The sequence below is a fragment of the Pelophylax lessonae genome (genome assembly GCF_965119305.1).
Source record: "Pelophylax lessonae genome assembly, chromosome: 7".
Classification (NCBI taxonomy): Eukaryota; Metazoa; Chordata; class Amphibia; order Anura; family Ranidae; genus Pelophylax; species Pelophylax lessonae.
This window is the reverse complement of record NC_138774.1, coordinates 189,668,979-189,686,305: the sequence shown is the minus strand read 5'-3', so window position 1 is coordinate 189,686,305 and position 17,327 is coordinate 189,668,979. Positions and strand designations below refer to the sequence as shown.

At 45.3% G+C, this 17,327-nt stretch overlaps 1 protein-coding gene across 1 annotated transcript in view; it reads left to right on the top strand.

The window, feature by feature from the left end:
* DBH (dopamine beta-hydroxylase) overlaps positions 1-17,327 on the top strand; it is a gene marked incomplete at its 5' end in the record, with an annotated part of 140,893 nt that overhangs the window by 118,603 nt on the left and 4,963 nt on the right. Inside the window, one exon of the mRNA XM_082263605.1 lies at positions 15,218-15,377. Coding sequence (XP_082119731.1) covers positions 15,218-15,377 — 160 coding nt within the window. The remainder of the gene's footprint in view (positions 1-15,217; positions 15,378-17,327) is intronic.

Genomic DNA, 17,327 nt, shown 5'->3' with positions numbered 1-17,327 from the left:
GCCTCTCTCTCTCTTTCTCTCTCTCTGGGAAGGTGGGAGCCCTCCTGACTCTCATACACAGACCTCGTGTCTGTTGGTTGGAGTCCTCCTGACTCCTGGGCCAGACCTCCTGTCTGCCTGGGTACAGCTGTCCAGGGGCTTACCATGGGCTTGGCAAGAACGGCGCCCACCAGGGGCGCAGGCCGAGGGGGGGGGTGCAAAAATCAATGTTTTAACAGTTGGCAGTGTTAGTTTTTGCTCCCCGCGCTCAGCCTGCTCCTCCCAGGCAGCTTGCCGTTCCTTGATAGAGCAGTACCAGTGCAGCAGCGTCACTCACCCTGCCTGTTCGCGGCGACCCAAGTGTGCTGTGCTGTGGTGTCCTATTGGCTCCCCCTCCTATAAGGTCCGCCCCTCCGCAACTATTGGTCCTCCCACTGCCCGGCAACTCTCACGTGCAGAGAAAGGCGGAAGGGAAGGGGAGGCACGGTGCATGGTGCCAACACCATGGATGGTGGAGTGCACTGAAGATACAGCGGCTGTGCCTGTGGACCAGCGGGGGATAGTGAGGAGCAGCTGGGTGGCTGGAGGAGCCCGAAGATTGGGGCCTGGAAGCCATGGACAGGTAAGGAGCAGTGGCGGCCGGTGTGTTGGGGGCGCAGGGCCAGGCACGCTACGCTGGTCTGTCTGCATTGAAAGGGGGCACACTGATCTCTCTGCATTGAAAGGGGGCACACTGATCTCTCTGCATTGAAAGGAGCACACTGATCTCTCTGCATTGAAAGGGGCACACTGATCTCTCTGCATTGTAGGGGGCACACGCTGGTCATTCTGCATTGAAAGGGGGCACACGCTGGTCATTCTGCATTGAAAGGGGGCACATGCTGGTCATTCTGCATTGAATGGGGGCACGCTGGTCTGTCTGCATTGAATGGGGGCACGCTGGTCTGTCTGCATTGAAAGGGGGCACGCTGGTCATTGTGCATTGAAAAGGGGCACGCTGGTCTCTCTTCATTGAAAGGGGGCACGCTGGTCATTCTGCATTGAAAGGGGGCACGCTGGTCATTCTGCATTGAAAGGGGGCACGCTGGTCATTCTGCATTGAAAGGCGGCACGCTGGTCATTCTGCATTGAAAGGGGGCACGCTGGTCATTCTGCATTGAAAGGGGGCACACTGGTCATTCTGCATTGAAAGGGGGCATGCTGGTCATTCTGCATTGAAAGGGGGCACGCTGGTCATTCTGCATTGAAAGGGGGCACGCTGGTCATTCTGCATTGAATGGGGGCACGCTGGTCTCTCTGCATTAAAAGGGGGCACGCTGGTCACTCTGCATTGAAGGGGGCACACTATACCTTGATTACTGAAGGCCCCTTTCACACTTTTGTGACCTCAAAATCACGCAATTTTTTTACAGAGTTTTTTGCCGCAAAGCAATTCCCTATTACATTTTTCTGTTGCGCCCCCCCCCCCCCCCAAAAAAAAGAAATTTTGAGCACCAGCCACCACTGGTAAGGAGGATCCATTGAAGTGCATTGTACTGGGGAAGAGAGTGGGGAATGTTGTGTGTGAGGTCTGTTTGTATAATAGTCAGTGTAGTGGGTGGTTAGTGGTCACTATAGTGGTCAGTGTAGTGGTCAGTGTAGTGGTCAGTGTAGTGGTCAGTGTAGTGGTTAGGGTGGTCAGTGTAGTGGTTAGGATGGTCACTGTAGTGGTTAGGGTGGTCACTGTAGTGGTCAGTGTAGTGGTTAGGGTGGTCACTGTAGTGGTTAGGGTGGTCACTGTAGTGGTCAGTGTAGTAGTTAGGGTGGTCAGTGTAGTGGTTAGGGTGGTCACTGTAGTGGTCAGTGTAGTGGTTAGGGTGGTCAGTGTAGTGGTCAGTGTAGTGGTTAGGGTGGTCACTGGAGTGGTCAGTGTAGTGGTTAGGGTGGTCAGTGTAGTATGATAGATGATACACCCAGGGTGTACTAAGCTGCGCTCACCTTAAAAGTGCAAATGTGCAATAGATGAATATTAAAACTCATCAACTATTTGCAAACCTGTGTATACAAAGGTTAGTACACAGAGAAAAATTGTATAAATATTCCTGAAAAAAGTGCATAGTAAAGTGCATCAAAAGTCAGTGAATAAATAATTCATGAATATAGTCCCAAATAAACGGATAAAGGAGGAGTGTGAAGTTCTTTGGTATAGAGGCGGTTGTGGAGTGGATAACTTTGGAGGGCCTGGTCTTTCATTTTCGGAGTCTGGTCGCATTGAACCATTCTGCTTGCATTGACCCCCTGTAATTAAGGGGTCGGTGCTTTCTGGTAAGCACATTCATACATTGGGTGGCTATGTGGTGAAGGGATTGAAGATTTGTTTTTTGTGAAGAAGTTTTATCCCTTGGAGATTGCACTAATTTATCCGTTTATTTGGGACTATATTCATGAATTATTTATTCGCTGACTTTTGATGCACTTTACTATGCACTTTTTTCAGGAATATTTATCACGATTTATACAATTTTTCTCTGTGTACTAACCTTTGTATACACAGGTTTGCAAATAGTTGATGAGTTTTAATATTCATGCACTTTATATGACAATTTTATTATTATTATCTATTGCACATTTGCACTTTTAAGGTGAGCGCAGCTTAGTACACCCTGGGTGTATCATCTATCATTCTATACGTTTTTACGATTGAGTCGCAGCTCCCCAATTTTGGTTCACACCAATACATTGTGCACTTCTATATATTTTTATATATTTATATATGTTTATGCTTTTATTCACCTATGTAGTTCACATATAGATCACCAATTGAATTGTTCACAAACATATATTTATTTTTCGTACAATTTGCACTTTTATCCAAGAGCGCAGGTACTTTTGGCGCTTAACGCCATTCGTTTATTATTGGTCAGTGTAGTGGTTAGGGTGGTCACTGTAGTGGTCAGTGTAGTGGTTAGGGTGGTCACTGTAGTGGTCAGTGTAGTGGTTAGGGTGGTCACTGTAGTGATTAGGGTGGTCACTGTAGTGGTCAGTGTAGTGGTTAGGGTGGTCAATGTAGTGGCAAGGTAGGTTAGTGTAGTGGTCAGTGTAATGGTCAGATAGGTTAGTGTAGTGGTTAGATAGGTTAGTGGTCAGTGTAGTGGTTAGGGTAGTGGTTATTTAGGTCAGTGTAGTGGTTAGATAGGTTAGTGTAGTGGTTAGATAGGTTAGTGTAGTGGTCAGTGTAGTGGTTAGGTAGGTCAGTGTAGTGGTTAGGTAGGTGAAAGTGGGAACCAGGTAGGTCTGTGTAGTCTCCACTGTATACATGGGCAGGGCAAAGGTAGTGGAGTCACGGGCGAGGCCAATTGGGGGGAAGGGGGGGTGGCAAAATTAGGTTTGGCCTAGGGTGTCAAAAATCCTTGCACCAGCCCTGCACAGTAAACAGGGGGAGCACCTCCCCCTCGCGGTCTGCATAGGAACGTCGGGTGTCATGTGACTACCCGGCGCTCAGCATGACACAGACAGCACGCCAGACATCGGACGCCCCCCTCCGCTCCCCTACCATGACAAGCAAAACGGCAGGGAGGGAGGCAAGTAAGGATAGCTCTTTATTGGACAGCTGGCTCTGTGAGTGCTGCGTGGGACGAGGATTGCATAGGTAGATTTCAGGAAGGGTGGGAGGGTATATTGAGTAAGGGCGGGGAGGCTGGAAATGGGGCTGGGCTAGAGATATTGAGGAAGGGGGGAGATGGCAAGGGCGGGGGGGTAAATATTGAGGAAGGGGGGAGGTTGGCATGGTCATGGGGGGGGGGGGGGGCGCCGATACAGCTTCTCGCCAAGGGTGCTGGAGACCCTAGGTACGCCTCTGCAGCTGTCTCCACCTGGGAGCCCTGATTGCTGTCCCTGGAAATAATATGAACCCAGTCCACAGGTGTGCAATCAGCAGGCCTGTCTTAATCAAAACCAGGCGCAGTTTGCTAACACACACAGTGACCCGGGGTCGCCTCTCTACAATATATACATATATATATATATATATATATATATATATAATCAGCAGGCCTGTCTTAATCAAAACCAGGCACAGTTTGCTAACACACACAGTGACCCGGGGTCCCCTCTCTACAATATATACATATATATATATATATATATATATATATATATATATATATATATACTGTATATACAGTATATATATATATTTTTTTTTAATTCATTTATTGACTGAATAATAGATGTATTGCAAACACTGACCAATAGTACTCCACGGAGGTACTGTAGAGGTCGCCTATTCCCACATTCAAGAGCAGACACCCCCATCATCCTCGGGGATGATTCCTTTGAGGGTGGTGGGTATACTGTGGGTTAAGATAAAGCAAATCGGAGGTGCTTGGGGTTGCTGGGAGTCCCACATCACTGGTATTATGTTCCTGTAGTACGCAAGGCTAGATGCAGTACCACAAAGGGATGCGGAAGTGACATAGGTGGAACTGACATCACTGGCTTGGAACGCACAACGCGAGGGGCCCTTCCGGGATCCGGCGGCATGCGTTCCCCCGTATTCGGTAACTCGGCAAGGGAATGGGGCTCAAGAGGGCATTTAGAAGACCTTCATGTTACCATACATTATACCATACATTATATCTCATAAGTTCATATGGGTACAGGCACAATCACTCCTCGATCCACACATTAACATACCATTAACCACTTTAGCCCCGGAGGATTTGGCTGCTCAAAGACCAGGCCCTTTTTTTCAACTTGGCACTGCGGGATTTTAACTAACAATCGCGCGGTCATGCAATGCTGTACCCAAACAAAATTTATGTCCTTTTTTTCCCACAAACAGAGCTTTCTTTTGGTGGTATTTGATCACCTCTGCGCTTTTTATTTTTTGCGATATTAATAAAAAAAGAGCGAAAATTTTGAGGAAAAAATTACATTTTCAACTTTGTCTTTTAAAAAATATCCAATATACTCAATTTATGTCATATATTTTGGCCAAAATGTATTTAGCTACATGTCTTTGACAAAAAAATCTCAATGAGCGTATTTTTATTGGTTTGCGCAAAAGTTATAGCGTCTAAAAACTATGGTGTAAATACTGGAATTTATGCAGCTTTTACTTTCTGACTGCCTATCTCATTTCACGAAGTGCTAAAATGGCAGGGCAGTACAAACCCCCCCCCCCAAATTACCCCATTTTGGAAAGTAGACACCCCAAGCTGTTTGCTGAGAAGAATGGTGAGTCCATGGAATATTTTATATTTTGCCACAAGTTTTGGGAAAATTAAATTTTTTTTAATTTTTTTTTTTTGACACAAAGTTGTCACTAAAAGATACATTTCTCACACATGACATGGGTATATATGGAATGACACCCAAAAATACATTCTGCTGCTTCTCCTGAGTACAGGGATACCACATGTGTGAGACTTTTTGGGAGCCTATCTGTGTACGGGACCCCGAAAACCAATCACCACCTTCAGGTTTTCTAATGGCGTAAATTTTTGATTTTACTCCTCACTACCTATCACAGTTTCGGAGGCCCTTAAATTTCAAGTTAGCACAAACCCCCCCCCCCCAAATGACCCCATTTTGGAAAGTAGAGACACCTCAAGCTGTTTGCTTAGAGGCATGGCCAGTCCATGGAATATTTTATATTTTGCCACAATTTTCAGAAAAATTAAATTTTTTTTTTACAAAAAGTTGTCACTAAAAGATAAATTGCTCACACATGCCATGGGTATAAGTGGAATGACACCCCAAAATACATTCTGCTGCTTCTTCTGAGTACAAGGATACCACATGTGTGAGACTTTTTGGGAGCCTAGCTGTGTACGGGACCCCGAAAACCAATCACCACCTTAAGGTTTTCTAATGGTGTAAATTGTGCATTTCACCTCCCACAGTTTCAGAGGCCCTGAAATTTAAAGATGCCACAAAACTCCCCCAAATGACCCCATCTTGCAAAGTAGACACTCCAAGCTATTTGCTGAGAGGCATGGTGAGTCCATGGAATATTTTATATTTTGCCACAAGTTTCGGGAAAATTATTATTTTTTTTTTTTACACAAAGTTTTCACTAAATGATATATTGCTCACACATCTCCACCTTCAGGCTTTCCAAGGGGGTAAATTGTTGATTTCACTCCGGACTACCTATCACAGTTTCGGAGGCCATGAAATGCCAAGACAGCACAAACCCCAAAAATTACCCCTATATTTTGCAAAATGGGATCATTTGGAGGGGATTTGTGCTATCATGAAATTTCAGGGCCTCTGAAACTGTGACAGGTAGTGCGGAAGTAAAATGCACAATTTAGGCCATTAGAAAACCTGAAGGTGGTGATTGGTTTTCGGGGTCCCGTACACAGCTAGGCTCCCGAAAAGTCTCACACATGTGGTATCCCTGTACTCAGGAGAAGCAGCAGAATGTATGCATTTTGGGGTGTCATTTCACATATACCCATGGCATGCGTGAGCAATATATCATTTAGTGACAACTTTGTATAAAAAAACAAAAAAAACAAATTGTCACCGTCCCACAACTTAGGGCCGGGTCACCATCAGGGGGGTACAGGCAGTACTGGTGTAAGGGGCCCGAGCCTCTACAGGGTCCCCGGGGACCGCTTCCCCCTTACACACTTTAAAAAATGGCTCCCGATCTTCACAGCCACAAGCCGCCACCCCCCCCCCGCCGCTCGTACACCGGGGGGGGGGGAGCTGATATGTGCTATTGCTTGCGGTATGGTGGGGGTGTTCTAGTAGTCAGTAATGAGCAAGATAGTCCTCCCCCCCCCCTCGCTGCACAGCCTGCACTATAGTCTGACTGAGGAGAGAAGGAGTACCTACATACAGCAGGCTTTCTTCTCCTCCCAGTGGCCGCGGGTAGATCCTGGCAAGCTTCAGTTACCTCTTTGCCTGAGGCGGAGCCTGGTTCTGAAAGAAAAAGTTTGGGCAGTAGCTGATTGGCCAGCACTCAGCATAGGGGTGTGGTTATCTGCCTAAAGGAGGAAGTGGCCCCAGCCCTCGCAGGTGCATGGAGCAGAATGAAGATCAGCGTGGAGGGTAAGTCACTGAGTTTTGTTTTGTATGTGCTGGCGCTGCAGCCTGCTGCTGGTCCACCTGTGCTTTTGTTTGGGCTCCTGATGGGACACAGACTCCAGACATGTTCGAGTTGCAATGCATTGTAAAAATGGCTGGGGATGATTCTGAGTGGGGAAAGGAATTACACTGTGGAGAGCCTCTTCACTTAGTAACTCTCATCCCCACCCAGAATCATCCTCATCCATTTTCACAATGCATTGCAACTCCATCATCCCTTTCCACAATGTATCCCCATCCCCAACCAGAATCCTGTAGAGGGATGGATAATTCTGGGTGGGGATACATTGTGGACAGGGAATGGGGTGGACCAACATTTGGGCCCATGGGCGGTGCCCCAAGGGCCGATGTCAGTGGGGGGCCCCATGAGAGGCTCATGGTACCTCGCAGGGATCACTAAATGGAGCCACGGTCGGTCCATGCCAAATGAAAGTCCTGTCATGGCCAAGGTCCACCACTTAGCAGCTGTGTCCTTTTTGCTAGGCCTCCTGCCAGCCACCACTGCCATGCTCACAGGGAGTGGGAGGTGCTGCAAGACTATCTGCAGAGAGTGCGGGAGCCTTTTAAAATTAACAAGTGGATAAGTACCCGCTTGTTAAGTTGACCAGCTCCCGCCTTCTTTCCAGATCTGCAGCACCTCCAGTCTCCGTCCCCTGTGAGCATGGCAGTGGCTGCCGGCTTGAGACCAAAGGGAGAGGACACCACAGGCTGATCAGTGCCTATGACTTGCCAAGGTGGTACACTGCAGGAAAGGCTTGCAATAAAAGGGGCACTGTGTCATAAAGGTGCACTGTGATGTACGGGCGCTGTGATGTCTTGGCACTGTGATGTAAGTTTTTTAAGTTTTTTTTAAATTTAATGCACAAATACACTATATAATTCCAAATTTTTTGGAAAAATTTAAAAGATGATCTTATGCCAAGTACATAGATACCAAACATGACATGCTTTAAAAATTGCGCATGCATGTGCAGCGGCAACAAACTACGTACATTTTTAAAACCCTTTAAAAGTCTTTACAGGTTACCACTTTAGACTTACAGAGAAGGTCTACTGCTAGAATTACTGCCCTTGACCTTGCGTTCGTGGCGATACCTCACATGCATGCTGCAATTGCGGTTTACATATGACACTAGAACAACGCTTGCGTGTGCCTTTGCGCGCAAGCACGGGGGGACAGGGGGACTTGATTTTTTTTTTCCTTTTTATTTTGCTTTTTTATGTTATTTTGACACCTTTCCTTTTATTTTTTTAAAATCATTTTTATTGTTATCACAGTGAATTTAAATATCCCCTATGATAGGAATCTGTAGTGACAGGTACTCTTTTTTAAAAAAATTTGGGTCTTTTAGACTCTAAATCTCTCCTCTGACCTTAACGCATCTGACCACACAAAAATTGGTGTGATAAAATGCTTTCCCAATTTCCCAATGGCACTGTTTATTTCTGGTGAAACAGAAGTCATGAAATGCTCGTAGCTTCCGGTATCTTAGGCCATAGATATGATTGTAGCCATTCTCATCTCCAATCAGCTCTATGGTTAGATAATTGAACCACCGGCTGCACTCTCGGGTTAACCGGTGGGACAGGAGAGCCCGAGAAAGACCGCAGAAGGTGGCGGGAGGGGGGGGTCCCCTCCTACTGCTTGTAAAAGCAGTCTAGCGGCCAATTATCCGCTAGGATTGCTTCTACATGTAAGCCAATTGATGGCTGCAAAAAACGATACCAAGATGATGCCTAAATCTGTAGGCATGCAGGCATCATCCTGGTATACCACTCAAAGTCCAGCAACGTACCAGTACATTGCTGGTCCTTGTTTGGCATATAGTGTAGTTTTTTTTTTTCATGCAGCCTGTGGGGTGAACGAAAAAAAGAGAACCTAACAGAAATCTCCTCAAAAAAATTGTGTAGTATACCCACCATTAACCGGCCAAACATCCAAACCCACTTCTTAATGGCGGGTATACATGACAATATTCCATGTATACCTAAAGGTATTTTAACTGCAGTGGTGAAATCAGCCTACCACAGCGCTGCCATCAGAGGTATCCATATATGCTGAGCGCAAACGCTGTTTGTGTCAGAATATATAAAATCAGTGTGGCAGCCGATGAGTGTAACTGCAAAGCTAACTGGTTAACAATAGAATGAAAAACAAACAAAGTACAGTAAAAGTACAGTAGGAAGAGTAGAAGAACAGAAAAATAACTCAAACGACAACTGTTTTTGGCTTTTTTATTTTATATTTTATTTTGTACATTTTTTTGTAACTTTTTATATTTTTTTGTAATTTTTTGTAACTTATTGTAATTTTTTTTGTAATTTTTTTTTTTTTACACTTTTTTTTGTGAACTGCAACTTTCCAGGTTAGGGTCTCTCAAAATGTCCATAGCCATCAAACATCTTTCAAGACCCTGTGTTAGTGTGCCCTACGCTAATACTCCACTAGTGTGTGGTAGCGACAGAAACAGTCCCTGATGCAGAGACCAGGTTGGTCAGGACAGGTGGGACAATAATAGCGGGTGTCACGCCTAAATCCACGCCTGCTACAGACACTGCATCTTCTTTGGGGGTATCATTGGGTAGGGGTACTCGGTAGGACATGTGAAAAATGCCTCTCATGCAGCCGGCTCACTGCATCTGGAAGGGGAAGTTGGGCAGGAGCACCTCCTGGATACAGGTAGGCTTCGATGATCTCTTCCTGGAATTCTCGGAAGGATCCAGTTCGTCCTGACGCTTTGTATAGCACAAAGGCGTTCAGCATAGCCAATTGGAATATATAAACAGACACTTTTTTTGAACCAGCGTCTGGCTTTACGGGCAACTAAGTACGGCGCCAAAAGCTGGTTGTTAAGGTCCACCCCTCCCATATTAAGGTTATAGTCGTGGACACAGAGGGGTTTCTCCATAACACCAGTTGCCGTAGTAATTTTGACTGTCATGTATGCGTGAAGGGAGGACAGAACAAAAACATTCCGTGTATCCCTCCACTTCACTGCAAGCAATTTGTCCGTTTTCAAGCAGGCTCTCTCCCCCCGACTAAGTTGGGAACTTACAAGCCGTTGGGGGAAGCCCCGGCGATTAGGGCGCACAGTGCCACATGCGCCAATTTCAAATTCCATCAGGTGACTAAAAAGTGGCACGCTTGAATAAAAATTGTCCACGTACAAATGGTACCCATTTCTGAAAAAGGGTGACACCAAGTCCCAAACTATCTTGCCGCTGCTCCCTATGTAGTCTGGGCAGTTGGGGGGCTCCACAGTGCTATCTTTTCCTTCGTAAACCCAGAAACTAACTGTATAGTCTGTGGCCCTGTCACAGAGCTTATACAGCTTGACCCCGTATCTGGCACACTTGCTGGGGAGATACTGTTTCATAGCAAGGCGGCCAGTAAACTTAATCAGGGACTCATCAACGCAGACAACTTGTTGGGGGGTAAACAAGGCTGCAAACCGCTGATTGAAATGGTTTACGAGGGGCCGAATTTTGTGGAGCTGGTCATATTCAGGGTCTCCCCGAGGACGACAGATTTCATTGTCGTTGAAATGGATTAAACCGCAGAATTTTCTCATATCTCGCCCTGGACATGGAAGCAGAGTACACGCGCATATGGTGAATTGGGCTAGTGGACCAATATAACTGCAATTCACTCTTTTTGGTTATGCCCATGTTGAGGGAAATTCAGGGGAGTAAAATTGGCTGTTTCCACGTGGATTCCAGATTGGGCAGTAAATGGGGGAAGTACGGGCGCTGTAGTATCAGTGGGCTGCCAATCAGGATATGCCAGCGCATCAGGGAGGGCACTATGGGCTCTACGGGCCTGTTTTCGAATACGCGGTGACTGCGGGCCACTACATGTGCTTGCCACCGCACCAGCTGCAACTGCACTTATGGGACTCGCCATGTCACCAAGTGATACTTCAGTGCTGGTTGTTCTAGGTCCAGGGTGTACTAGGCCGCTGGTGTTCGCCAGATCACCAGAAGGCTGAGCTGCACTAATACCGACACTCTGCTCCATACGAGCACGGGATAAGGTAAAGGTGAAAGGGTGCAAGTGGGTGGTGGGTTGGCCGTTCAGCCAGGTTTATAGTGACATCTGTTCTACGCTAGTCATGACTTTCCTGATATCTTTGTCATTGTTTACTTAGACGACATCCTCATATTTTCAGCTTCTCTTGAAATCCAATGGGGACATGTCAAGAGTGTCCTCTGCGGACTCCGCCAACATGGACTCTATGCCAAGCCTCAAAAGTGTGAGTATGAGCAGCAAAATATTCCATTTCTGGGCTTGATCATTTCTACTGGAGGGATCTAAATAGATCTGCAAAAGGTCTCTGCAATTCTGAATTGGCCAGCACCCACAGATAAGAAGGGGGTTCAGCGGTTTGTGGGGTTCGCTAATTTTTATTGCAGATTTATTAAGAACTTTTCAGCTATTATCATGCCCATTACGAAGCTCACCAAACACGGAATCCGTTTCCACTGGTCTCCTGAAGCTCAAGTTGCTAAACGCTCAAAGGACTGTTTACATCTGCTACTGTACTAAGCCATCCAGATCCTGCACTGCCTTACATCCTGGAAGTAGATGCTTCAGAGAGCACAGTCGGGGCTGTTCTGTCCCAGCGTCAAGGCCTCAGAAATTTGATTCATCCGGTGGCCTTTTGCTCATGAAAACTTGCCTCTGCAGAGATGAACTATGATGTGGGAGATCAGGAGCTCCTTGCAATTAAAGCTGCCCTTGAGGAATGGAGATATCTGTTAAAAGGGGCAGCTCACCCAATACTGATCTATACAGATCACAAGAACCTTAAGTATCTCAGGACTGCTAAACATCTTAACCCTGCCAGGTCCGATGGGCACTCTTCTTTTCAAGGTTCTCGTTACACATTACCTACAGGCCCGGGTCAAAGAATGTCAAGCTTGATGCTTTGTCACGCATGTTTGAAGACCCTAAGGACTTGCCAGCACCAGATACCATCCTGCCAGCAGGGAACGTCCTGTTGTTACAGACTGATCTTTTATCACAGCTGAAACAAGCATCTGCAGTTACCCCCAGTCCTATCAGGGACGCCTTACAAGAAAAAGAGGGACTTCTTTTTAAATGAGTATCGAATCTTTGTCCCAGAAAATGTTCAATTAACGGTTCTGTCATGATCATCCCTTAGCAGGATACTTCGGAATCTGCAAGACAGTGGAATTAGTGCAGCGCACATTCTGGTGGCCTGATCTGGAGAAAGATTGCAAGGGCTATGTAAATGCATGCATTACCTGTACCCGAAGCAAAAGCACTCAGAACAAAGCCTGGGGTTTGCTCAGACCATGGCCTATGCCCAACAGGCCATGGAAAATTATCTCCATGGACTTTATTGTGGAGCTGCCAACCTCTGAGGGCTGTATAGCCATCTTTGTCATTGTTGATCGGCTGTCTAAGATGGCCAATTTCCTACCCCTGAGGGGTACACCATCTGCTGTAGAGACTGCCTGAGTATTTGTAAAGGAGATTGTAAGGCTCCATGGGGTGCCCATAGACATTGTCTCAGACTGAGGGGTTCAATTCACGTCAAGATTCTGGAGAGCACTATGTGAAACCCTAAAGATCAAACTTACCCTGTCCTCTGCATACCATCCGCAGTCTAACGGGCAAACTGAACGAACCAATCAAATCTTGGAGCAATACATCCAGTGTTTCACATCTTTTGTCCAGGATGACTGGGTGTCTCTCCTGCGGCTAGCCGATTTCCCTTACAACAACTTTTTTCATGCAGCCACCAAGCAGTCTCCACTTTTTGCAAATTATGGCTTCCATCCCACCTTCCTGCCTGATCTTGTTCCTGAGTCTTCAGATCCAGCTGTCCAAAGCACCGTGGACGTCTTCAGTCGCAACAACAAGCTGCTACAGGAGGCTGTGACCAAAGCTCAAGAGGATAACAAGAGCACGTTTGATAAGAGGAGGAGGGGGGAGCTGACCCTGCAACCTGGGGACCAGCCACGAAAAACCTGAAACTGACATGTCCTTCAAAGAAGCTACCACCTAAATTCAAAGGTCCATTCCCAGTGAGAAGGAAAATTAACAATGTTTCCTATGAACTGTCATTTCCAGGGGTTGAAGCAATTGTTGACAGAAGAGGTCAAGTGCAGTACCTGATCAATCGGAAGGGTTATGAACCGGAGGAAAACTCATGAGCGTAATGTACATGCCATGGACCTGGTTCATACATTTTTCTGCAATCACCCACAGAAGAAGAGCCCGATTGGCTTCTGGAGGCTGCCCATAAGGAGGGGGCAATGTCAGGAAAGGCTTCACCATAGCACTAATGATGTTTCCAGACGCACACGTATGCACATGCGTGAACACGCACTCGCGGACGCACATCTGGCGCCAAACAGCCTATTTAAACAGAACTTCAGCACTGGCTAATTGCTGTTTGCTGTTTGGTCTACAGCATTCTGTGTTGTTCCTGCATTCCTGATTCCTGCATTTGACCTCTGATCTTGACCCGGCTTGCTTCCAACCATTCTGTCTGTTACTTGTTCTGACCCCTGGCTTTACCTTGGATTCTGCCACTGCCTGCTGCACCTATTTATCCTGCATCCATTGCCGACTCTCTGCATTAAGGTAAAAAAAAACTTTCTGCATGCAGCCCCCCTTATACTTACCTGAGCATGATCTCGATCCAGCAATATAGACACAGTGGCGGCTCGGTAGAGAGCATGCACGAGTGTCCCCATAGCAAGCAGCTTGCTTTGGGGCACTCGATAGGGGGGAGAAGCCAGGAGTGATGGCAAGGGGGAACCGAGAATGTGAGGATTGGGGTTGCTCTGTGCAAAACCATTGCACAGAGCAGGTATGTATGACATGTTTGTTATTTTTAAAAAAATTAAACCTTTACAATCACTTTATTATTATTTTTGGTTGTTGAACCAGTATGCTGATTGTTTGTGGCGCTATGTGCTGTAAAGACTTTATTTCTTCTTTTGGGGACCAAAGAGTATTAGTGGGGGTGGCGTGTGTAACCAGGTGCTGGCAGCTTTGTTCCTACTCAGCATTTGGAGCAGCACAACAACAGAGAGCTGCAGGTCTCAGTTATGCTTGCTCGCTTTCTCTGCTCCTCCTCTCCCACTCCCCCTTTTCTTTCTCCTTTACTAAGCTGCTGTTAAACCCAAGGGTGGCTATAGGAAAGACACAAGCACGAATGGCATTCTGAGACGTGTAGTCCCTGAGGAAGAGCAGCTGTACTGTATGATGCAGAAAGAAGACTACAGCTCCCTGGACAAGGTGCTCTTACCATCTGCTACCCATCTGGCCTTCTCTTTTGCTCGGGTGCCTGTCACAAGGGAGCCTTTGTGCCACCTAGACACGCATAACAAGGTGCTCTACTTCTATTGGGATACACATTAATGGTTATTATTTTTTCCTATTATTGTGTGATTTTTTGCTTTTTTTTTTTGGTGATTTCTGCTGTATTCTCATGCGTTTTGATAAAGCTATTAACAGAGAAAAGCATTGATTCATGAGGACTCACAACTCAACCATACAATTACATACTGGAGGAACGATTTAAATGTATTTACATCGACATAGTGTGGATAGTGAGCCAGCAGTTGTATTCACTTCAGAATCATGTGTATATTGATTTTAATTGGAACCTTAGCTTGTGACACAATCTGTTTTAACATGGTTGTAAATTAACATTTTTATATTTTTTTAAATTATTGTTGAGTCCCCTTTTATTGCCAGTAAAGTCCATTATTTTTTGTTTTTGTTTTATGGATATATAGCTGCACCATCTACCTCACCGCTGCAGAAAGATCAGAGAGAGTGTGATTGCTCATCACCATCCTTAGTTCAAGGCAAAAATGATAAGATTTTAATTATAAAATAATGTCATTTGGTTCTGCTGACCTGTGCTGATCTGATTAATAATGAGCCTGCTTGAACTTATTTTTGAATCTTTAATTTTGTTTTGGCAGTGGCCAAAATAATGTGTATGGTTAACTTTGAAAGGGATAGCTGGACCAGGTCTGTAGTGATCGAGACATGTGTCTGGTCATCATGTCCAATAGAATGCTGCGTTATTGTTGTAACAGAAAAATTGTATCAAGTGTCTCTAGACACTGTGTCATCCTCACATTCTTACTGGAACTATTGTCATTGCAGGTTCAGCGGGGATGAAGTCTGCACCTGTCCACAGGAGGCTGTCACTAAGCAGTTCAACGAAGTGCCCTGGAATTCCTTTACCAGCGATGTCCTTAACTCCCTTTATGCTTACTCCCCCATCTCGATGCATTGCAACAGATCCTCCGCTATCCGCTTTCCGGTGAGTGGCCAAAGATATCAGCAAGAGAGAAAACAACATACATAAAAAGGCACAACTGCAAAATACACATAATGACTGGGCTTCAAACCCAACACTTTTATGGAAAACAAAAAAGCTAACAGTTTGTATGGTCTGATATCATGTACTGGGCATTACAATGGCAAAGTGGTTGCCAATCCTTTCATGTAATTCTAGGGTTCAAATTATGAACAATATCTTCATGCAGACAAAACACAAAGGTGGAGCATGTATTTGCTCCTCCATAGCAATGCTTGCAGCCCTTTAGAGCTGGTGGGTAGTGGACAGAGTAGAATTTATAATGCCTGGGGTTATGCCCAGCAACCCATTCTTGGTTTGCACCACCATCTCATATCTTGCTATTTAAATTCATGAAATAAAAAGAAAAATGTCAGTGCCTAATCCACAAAAATAAATAAAGGTTCTATGCTAAACAATAATATGAAAAGTGTCTGAAAAAAGTGTCTGAAAAATCAAGTCCATCAATAGAACATAAGTCTAAACAACTCATAAATCCAAGTGGAAGACGATATTCTGTGTCAATGTAAATTCAATACCGACATCAGCTAGTGTTTCTCCACCAAAGTAAAAAGTGAACACTCACCAGACCTTCTTATCTCTTCACCGGACATGCTTTCCTCAGATGTTAAATCCAGAGTGGCAAATTAACGGGCAGGAGAGAAAAGAGATCTCATCATGGTGTAGTATTTATTAAAACTTCCACAATGATTAAAAACAATGTACAAAACACAAATGGAGATCCATACAGTGCAACAACATATATGGCACTTGCATATAAAGCCACCAGACTAAACCGACTGGTGGCTTATGGACCTCTGGCATATAACCCTGCTCTACGGCTGATGCTCCTGAAGAAGCGTGTGGCGCGAAACGGTCGTAGAGCAGGGTTATATGCCAGAGGTCCATAAGCCACCAGTCGGTTTAGTCTGGTGGCTTTTTTATGTAAGTGCCATATATGTTGTTGCACTGTATGGATCTCCATTTGTGTTTTGTACATTGTTTTTAAACATTGTGGAAGTTTGAATAAATACTACACCATGAGGAGATCTCTTTTCTCTCCTGCCTGTTAATTTGCCACTCTGGATTTAACATCTGAGGAAAGCATGTCCGGTGAAGAGATAAGAAGATCATTCCCCGCTTGATTCCTCTGGCTTCATCTCACACGCTTTCAGCTGTCCTGACAAGACAGCATATGGGTCTGGTGAGTGTTCACTTTTTACTTTGGTGGAGAAACACTAGCTGATGTCGGTATTGAATTTACATTGACACAGAATATCGTCTTCCAGTTGGATTTATGAGTTGTTTGGACTTCTGTTCCATTGATGGACTTGATTTTTCTGACACTTTTTTCAGACACTTTTCATATTATTGTTTAGCGCTGCAACCTTTTTTTTTTTTTTTTTCATTTAAATTCATGAACTTTGCAGTTCTTTCCTACTTTCTTGTTCTGTCTCTGTTTTTTCAGCTATTATATTAAGGCTCGAGTCATTATTCAGCAGCTGTGGCTTACGCTGTTTTAAAGAGCTCTGAAGTATACAAATTATATAAATAAGGATCAGCTTCACTGAGCCCCATCCAGTATAGCCCATGAGACACATAAACCTATAATTCCCTAATCTGTAAATGCCGCAATTCTATACTGCATTTTCCTGCGTTCGCTAGCAATTCTGGTTTTGTTTTCACTCCGCTTTGGGTGAAATGTTTCCCCAGGGGGAAGGAACAAGTAATCTTTTTGGGATAAACACCGCTAATACGCTCCTCACCCACGCAGCAAGTGAGAGGGAATAAACACACGTTCTTTCGCTCTTTCTTTCTGGTGAGGGGGTGGAATTTCTAAGGCTTTGCCTTTTTTCCTCCGTTTAGAATAGAAACAGCTTATTCTCTCAGCTCTTTCACTCAGCTCTGCGGGGA